Raw genomic sequence first — 8,765 nt, forward strand, 5'->3', positions numbered from 1 at the left:
TAAGCTGCAGTGACAAAGAAAGATTGAAAGAACAATGATATACAATGGGGGAAAAAAAAAAAAAATCAGAGAAACACTAGAGAAAAATAGTTGCCTGATGACCAAAACAAAAAGGATAACTGAAAGCACTACGCACTTACTTCCCTCCTGGTGATGTGTCCTCTATCTGACTGTATACCCTGGGCATGCTGAAGCACAAAGCATTAAGGATAATGCAAACATTATGAGACTTAGGTGTTCTACTGTTGGGGTGGTTACCCAGCTGCTCTGAAATAAAGGAGAAAAACAAAACAAGACAAAACAAAAAAAAACACAAACGCTTTGCAGTCATTTCTCTTACCAAATCAGTTTGAGAGAGCAGATACACTGATTTCAGGAGCAAACGGCCATCTTCTTCCCCTTTCTGTTGTAGCAATTGCTCCAAAGCCAGACGAGCTTCCTCTATTACGACAAAAACGTTAAACTTCAATTTCTTAATGAAAGATATCAAAAATGCTGCATTGATCCTTTCTTAACAGGTCTGACAAATTTAACAAAATTATAGTAGCAGGAGCCCACTGCAGTGAATGGAAGGACATAAAAGGATTTTGATCCAGCATCAGGCTCCAGTCAGTTCATGTAAACTACATGTTTCAAACTGACAATCTTCACCGCAAATACCAGCTCAGGTCAAGAAGTCTGCCAGCTGATCAGTGTGAAGAATGTACAACAGCCACCAGGAAAGCCGTGTGTGGCTAGCAGTATTTTTCTCATTAAAGAAAGCTCCTCAAAAGAGTATGTAACCTACTTTTTTACTGCATAACTGCAGTATTATACATTTACAGCCACAGAAGTTCCAAAATCATGGTTGGCATAGCATACAAGGCCAGATCTTCAGTGTGATCATCCAAAACTAGTGCTAGCTCACACCTACTAAAAGCTTGCTACACTTCACATTTTCCTGTTTCCCCTTTATTTCCCTCATGGTAAGCACAGAGGACAGCTGAATAACCTTAGATTCCCAGAATAAGTGGATCCAGTGGATATGGTATGGGATCATTACCTGCAGGTTTGCCATTGAGGTTCTTTTTAATTTCTTTCGTCAGAAGCTTGGAAACCTCACTGGCTAACAGCTGAATGTTGGGGAATATGATTTCTCCAGCAGACTGTTCCCAAGCCTGAAATCCAAGTGTAACTGTTAAGACTTTCTGATACAGTATGTCCTTGATAGATTGAGAAGTACTAATAAACATAAATAAACAATCATAAAGCTAACATTCCCATGCAAAATTCCCTCCCCAGCCCATGTAGTCCATTAAGCAGTATTTGCTACACAGGCAGAGGCCTGACACTACAGATACAGAAGTCAACCTGGAACTACCTTTTGAATCACATAATGCATCTACTAGAGAGCATTTACATTATTTTCTCCATTGAATACAATCAAAACAATGTAAATGTTTGTCATAGCCCATGTCACTAATTAGTTTGTAACAAAAAGCATGCTAGTCCCTTTCAAAATACAACACAAACATCATATACCCTGAAGAGGTTACAGTTACAGTTGTTCAAGAACTTTTCAGTAAAAGTATATCCTTCTCTAAAAACTGGTCTCCCCATCAGTCATTAACAAAACTTGAGTTTTCAATTGAATAAAAATTAAAAATAAAAATTCTGTTTTCTCTATTCAGCAGGTCATTTCACAGTCTCAGCTGCTGAAAGACTGAAATGAGATTGGAACTGCTGCTCTCATGGAACATTTGCAATAGATCTGTCAAAAGGAGCGATGATAATACAGGACTACTGCTCCCAGTAGCAGTATGCTGTCCAAGATTCACCCGAAACTCAACAATTTCTTTTAAGTCAATAAATTTATAAAAATCACAGAATGAACAAACAAGCAAAATCCTTTGGGTTTTTGGTGGGTTTTTTTTATTGTTGTTTCGGGATATAGAAGTTTTGTTTTGTTTTCAATACATTCATAAAGTTTCTGCCTTTCAACTCTACTCTATTTCGGGAGGAAAGTAAGGCTCAAAATCAGCATTTCTTGCCAGACAGAAATAATCTTTGTTGCAAACTAAGGAAGTAAGATAAAACACAGGGAAAGGAGCTGAAACCCAGCAATATTCTAGCCCAAAAGGCATGGGATGTGATTTTGCAGCAATATGAGTTGCCTAGCCCATCTACCTACGAGGTTAAGATGTAGGCTGCCAGGCCTCGAGTGACAACCCCTCTTGCCTAGGAATTTACAAGATTACAAGTCAGCTTACACCATGAGTACAGATCAGTGCTAATATAGGAAAAGATGTACTTCTAAAATGCTGACAGTAAATGTTTACCAGATCAGGATCTCTAAAAAGTTCCTATGCTAAAATAAGCACCCCTAAATAGGAAGGTATAGCCTTAAGTGCATAGCTAGCCAAAGAAAACATTTATATAAAATTTATAATCCATTTATAAATAAGTTTATAAATTACTTGTTCAAGAATGGACAAACAATTCAACACAAAACTGACAAGAACAGCAAGACTTGATGGTTCCCTTCTCAGTCTGACAGAGAGATCCCCTCTCAAATGATTCTTAGCCTTGACTTTGGGGGGAAAAATTTCAAAAGGAATAAAAAAAAAATTCCAGTAGACTAATACTATTGCATGCAACAGTCCTCTGAGAATCAGTTACCATTACTTTTATACAGAACATCTAATGCTACACACGACAATGTATTAGCAACAGTGCAGCATTCACCTCTAAATACCAGGCTGAGACACCTCTGTCCCCAGCACTCCTAAAAGCTCAGAATAATCAAGCTGTAAAGCCAGATGATGAAAGGAAAGTAGCAAAAATAATAAGACACCTGTTGTCCTAAAGTAATTTGGAGCAGACATCCCGTAATGCTGTCTGCCGAGAAGTCAGTGCAACTCTGAGAAAGGAGATCCTTCACAAACGTTATTTCCTTCCCTACCACGGCTTTCAAATACTTACTCTTTCTTTGCTGATGGCAGCTTGTGGACAAGCCACTTCTCTCCTCACAAAGTGCCGTTGTCTGTTGGCACTAAGGCAAGCACCTACTTTTTAGTTCATTTTACTGCATTGACCTCTGGAACTGCACCCAAGTCTTTTTTTCTGAGTTACAAAAGAGTGAAATGCAATCACACAGTGTGCCTTTCAATTAATTTTCAATCAGTCAACAATATTAAGAAAACAAGTTAGTTTTTTTAGTTTTTCACAGATCCTCAGTTGCAGGAACAAGATTCACCAAATCCTCTACTTCTGATGCAGAAGTAAGGGAAGATCTGTAAGGAACAGAAGCAAGCTGGACAAATAAACTGACAAGAAACCCACAACCACTTAAGAATATAAGTGTTTGTCATTATGCTACACCCTTTTTTGGAAGAAAGCAGTGATAGACTTCTGCCCCACTGCCTCAAAGAAGAACACACTCTGAACACTTCAGAAAGCAGAAGAGTAAGTATAAAATATCCTAACAGAAAAAGCAGGATAAATTTCAGAACTTCAGACCGTACGTGGCAGAGAGCAGCAATCAGAGGTTCTTAGCTATGCTACCATTGTGCAAATATTTAGCTAGTCCATGTCACTACAGACCAGACCACTAATATTCTGATTTGATGTTATAGGTGACCTTCCTGCGATTCCTAGAATATGCTCTCCTTTAAGAACAGACATAATCAGTTCCATATTAATCTTTGAGTCTACAAAAGATTTGTATCTGGAAGAATATCAACCTGCCTCCATCCCAGGGTGTCTGCCTTCAGGGGACACTCAAATAATACAATAGCAATGTAATTTGATTTTCTTTCTTCCACTTAAACCTGTTTCTACATGTTTAAGATTCTGCCACAAATTCCTTGTGTCTGCTGTTGCCATCTGTCCTTCCTGTTCCGTGCTTCATGGAGAGATGCTGGCTCAAAAGCCAGCCATGTAATAGAACATTCTGATACTTTCTGAGGCACCAAGAGGGAAGATACAGAGGGCACATTAAAATGAATCCCAGCCTAGGCATGAATCACAAGCAGATGGCTAACATCTTCCTCCTACAACTTTCCCTTCTACATTAAGAAGTACCAGTGAGTAATGAGCTCCCACATCCCAGGTGGCTCCTGGTTAGTGCCCTCTCTCTCCAGTCAACTCAGTAAGTGCTAAAGCACTCTAAGACAAAAAGACAGAGATGCACTGACGTCTGCATGATCAAACAAGCAAAAGAAAAGCAAGAGATGAAAATCCTCCAAGGAGGGAGAGGATTTAAGCAGAGTCCCCTGTTAGATGGGAGGAAGCGAGGTATTTTCTGTAAGAACTTCGTAACACATGTAACTCAGAGACGTGTTTCCCCAAGCCAGGCCAGGGGCTTAGCACAAAGGAGAAGGCTGGTACTTGAAGGGAGTAAGTCATATGGGGAAGGACATGATCACTCAAAGCGAAAAGGCTAGATCCTCCACGATATACTCCTAAATCAACCATGCAAGGCCAAAATGCTCTAGCCACACATCTGAACCTAAATGCCTACAAAGCACTACAAAGCTCCACTGATACATCTAAGAAACATGAAGGGGGAAAATTTGTCTCTTAGGGCACAAAATCAAGTGTTACACTAATGAGAAATTTACATCTCCATTCTGAATACATTTTGTAGCCAAAACATCCCTTAAGAATTTAAAATATCCTCTTTGTGAGCTTTACAGCAATTCAGGAAATCACTTTCTACAACCCTAAACCATGTGAAGTTCAGCCCTACAGAAGGTAGGTGGTGGGTACACATATGCACAGCATTGCCAGTCCCTTAGCAATACTCAGTTTACCTCCTGGGGAGTAGCTAACCTTCGACTCACTGGTACTAAAATTTTTTTCTCACGTGCCATGATAAATAAGAAATTTCCTGCTTTGCTGTCCAGTTTTTAATTCCTAAGACTACTAGATTTTACAGCTTTCATCACCTTTGTTCAGTAACAACTTCTTCAGTCCTTTGAAAGTTTCGCTCAAAAAATTGACTTTCATTTGGAAGGCATTCTTGCTATTCATATTTTGTTAATGATCAGCAAATCTAAAGGTGTTCTATATAATCTCATCTCACCAAGACTTGTTTACTTCATGTTCACTATATGGTGTTAAAACACTAAAGCCACAACAAAACTCAAAAATCTTGAGATCTCAGAATTTCAATTTCATTGGAAATTTCAGGCAGGAAAACCTCAGCAGATAAATTTCACAAAAAGCCTGCAATTGCTTAGAAGATGGAGAAAGAGCAGTTTGGAGCCTGTCTTTGTTGGGATTAATTTATACTCTCAAAAAATTAAGGATGTATGTTTTCCATGGAGCTTCAAGAGGAAGGAAGACAGGAGGTCTGAAAACAGCTCTAGGAAAAGCTGAATAGGTACGTCTTGCTCCAAGCAGAAAGGTTCTGTGCTGTCTCAGAAAAGAAAAATGTAATTTTCAACATGCCATTTAAAAAGAAGATCCATAGAATAAGATGGTGCTCCTCTACAGAAAACTCTTCAGATTATGTCCTGATCTGATTTTGAAGAGCATCCTTTGAAGGCTGTGGAAGGAACGCTGCCCCTTTGCAAAGCCAGAATTTTTGTGACCTGATAAAGCAGTGGTGAGGTCTCAAGAGAGCCAAGCCTGCCCCAGCAGACATCATGCCATATGCAGAGAGAGAGAGATCCGTTTCCAGTGGCAGGCGTGTATGCAGAGCAACAGCTCTTCTGCTCAAACACAGCCTTTGGTTCAGGAGGAACACTTCTGTGCAAACAAATCCAGAAGTTGAGAGGAAGTGGTAAAAAGTGAAATCTTTGTTTAGTAATCATAAAATATCTATAGGGCCATTTAGATTAAATGAGAAGGCCGCTTCTGAGACTCCAGGCTATATACTCACCGTCTTTTCAGAGCCTTCCATTCATTTTGCCTGCACTGCCTGGCATCACCAGATCCTACCTGTAACAATTGTTTGCATCACACTGACACGAATGAGTGACCTGTTTCAGTATTGTTAGCTGACACCAGCATCTACAGTGATTTCAAAGTCCTGCTCTGCACCAGGGCTTACAAGATTCACAGGTTCATGCTCCATCCAGCTGAATGAAATGTTTATGACTGTCTGGAAGTTATTCCTGCTTTACTGTCATCGACACCAAAGATTTCAGAGCCCTGAGCACAGTGATTTCCCTGCACATACAGTTCAAAACATCCTTCTCACTACAGAGTACCACTTTTTATGTCCCACAATGCTTCCGTATAGAGTGGCCATGTCATTAACAGCTTTTTTTCTTACCTATCCACTGACTTCTTTTTAGAAAACCAACTCAGCTAGGTAGGGAACAGATGGACCTGAGTTTGGTCATTCAAGAACACTGAAAACTCACAAGTACAGTTGGTTGAAATACTCCATCATTAAAATACGGTTTCACTGAAAAGAAGCTTTTGTTTTTTTTTTCTGAAATACTTACATATTAAGAGAGTATAAAAACACAGATTCAACACCAATAAATATCCAAGGTGGTTCAAGAAAAAAAACAGTTCTTCTGTACTACAACATGGCCACAGTACATCAAAAGATAGGCCAGGTTTTCTGCTCCTCTCGTTATAAGCTCTGACATTCTGCCACTGTATGGTCCACTTAAACATTTTCCCATACGTTTCACATACTCTAGCAAACAAGACCAACCCGTAAGGCTCTCATTCATTAGAGCTCTTCCAGCTTCACCTTTCAATATGGCTATCTGTAATGGGTCTGCCTGAGACGCAGCCCTTACCGTGCTGGGCAGTGGTAGCTAGATAACACACCAGAGTTTTGACTACTACTGAGCAGGGCTCACACAGCATCAAGGCTGTTTCCCCAACATTTCCCCAGTAGGCTGGCAGTGGGTAAAAACTTGGGAGGGGATATAGCCAGGATAGCTGACCCAGACTGACCAAAAGGATATTCCATACCACATGATGTCTGCTCAGCAATATAAGCTGGGGAAAACAGGAAGAAGGGGGGGGACATTCATTCTGCGTTTGTCGTCCAGAGCAACTGCTACGTGTACCGGAGCCCTACTTCCCAGAAAGTGGCTGGACATCACCTGCTGATGGGAAGTAGAGAATAAGATCTTCTGTTTTGCTGTTGCTTCACTAAACTGTCTTTATCTGACTCACATGGCTGTTATATTTTCTCTCCCCTGTCCAGCTGAGGGGGTGAGAGTGATAGAGTGGCTTTGGTGGGTACCTGGCATCTGGCCAGGACCAAACCACCACACTATCTCAGCAATTGTAGGGCACGGGGTAGGGCAGCCTCCTAACTAAAATGTTCTCAACTGTGTCCCTCATCCACAGGACAACCTTCCTCTCCCCATGCCACAGTTTCACCATCTATAACACAACTCCTCTCTCGAGCTAAAATTAGACATCAGCACTGTCATTAATCCAAAAATTCCATCTTAAGACTGTACTCCTGCATTTCCCTTAGCTAGCTGCATGCCACAACCACATTTTCCCAGACTGAAAATGTGCTCAGCCTCCCACTATGAAATAAGTTAGATGAGGCAGACATGAAGTGACCTCTTCACAGGGTACTCACTTTGAAATGTGCCTGTCTCACTAACATATTCCTTGACTCCAAGAATAGAATTTAGCCATTCATTAATGTAAGAAGTGCTCCCCCATATACTTTTCTCATGCTAACATAGCAGGTTAGTTAGGTGAAAGGAGGACAAGAAACTGTTTCCCCAGGCTCCCAATGGAATAAAAGAAATTATCACCTAGACAAAGTGATCGCGCTCCAGTTAACTCCACTGGCAGTTAGGATGAGCACAGTCAGATAGAGCAAAAGAAACTCAAATTTACATTCTTGACTTCTGCACCAAGGAGAAGGAGAACAAACCTTTAAGAAGAGGGGAAGAAACTCCATCAGCCTTCTCTGTTGCTCTTCTGGGATGAGAAAGGGAGCCATCTGCTCATACTCTACAAACTGACTGCCTAGAGTCTCCCACTGGAGGGTATGGCTCTGGGGTAGCTTGTCCTTGCTGTGTGCACGCTGTCCCAGCACTTTTGCTCTGTCTCCATGATCAGGGCTTTGCTTTTGCTGTCCTGCTTTGCCAGGTGAATCCTCCAGCTGCCACGTGAGTTCACCTGCTTTGTCCATGCTGAAATGAGACCTGAATTTAAAGATACTGTGTTATTTACTGTTAGCATCATCTCTTACCAGTCAACTGTCCCATGAAACTAGACACTGACAGTTTTAACTATTGGAATTGAGTTTAAAAGTAGGGAAGCACTGACAGCCACTGACTCTCAATTCTGATGGCAAAGCACTCTTCTCCTGGACAAGAGCATTACCACCTTGCAAATACAAGAACAATCTCTCTCCCATGAGACATGTATGCATTTGCTACACAATTCGTCTGGGCTTTGGCAGGACAAACTGGTAAACTATGCAAGAAATCTGGATTCCAGCCCCAGCTTTGCCACTGAGCCAGACCCCACCCCTATACTTCAGTCATCCCAACTGTAAAACAAGTCGTAACTATTACCATCATCAGCTCTGCAACAGAAAAGTGCTACCCAAGAGCCAGGTTACACCTTCCATTGAGCATGGATACTAAACTAAGCTCCATATCTCTGATGTGTTCACCACCTAGAGTGGGGTGGAAGCACTGGCTGGAATAGGAGCTGTGCGGAAAAGCCAAGGATTCCCTACATGGGTGTGCTGGCCCAAACAGGCAGCAACATTCAGCTCTTTATACTGCACATGTACAGCTCAGTACAAGAGCTAGGTATTTTCATTACAACATTAC

At 41.1% G+C, this 8,765-nt stretch overlaps 1 protein-coding gene across 1 annotated transcript in view; it reads right to left on the reverse strand.

Moving 5' to 3' along the window:
• WDFY4 (WDFY family member 4) overlaps positions 1 to 8,113 on the reverse strand; it is a 139,689-nt gene extending 131,576 nt beyond the window's left edge. The window contains exons 1-3 of the mRNA XM_086467410.1: positions 7,853 to 8,113; positions 1,043 to 1,157; positions 341 to 441 (exon numbers count right to left, since the gene is read on the reverse strand). Coding sequence (XP_086323536.1) covers positions 341 to 441; positions 1,043 to 1,157; positions 7,853 to 8,113 — 477 coding nt within the window. The remainder of the gene's footprint in view (positions 1 to 340; positions 442 to 1,042; positions 1,158 to 7,852) is intronic.
• Between the last annotated feature and the right edge of the window lie 652 nt (positions 8,114 to 8,765).

The sequence above is a fragment of the Leptosomus discolor genome, chromosome 6, assembly GCF_034619465.1.
Source record: "Leptosomus discolor isolate bLepDis1 chromosome 6, bLepDis1.hap2, whole genome shotgun sequence".
NCBI classification, from domain to species: domain Eukaryota; kingdom Metazoa; phylum Chordata; class Aves; order Leptosomiformes; family Leptosomidae; genus Leptosomus; species Leptosomus discolor.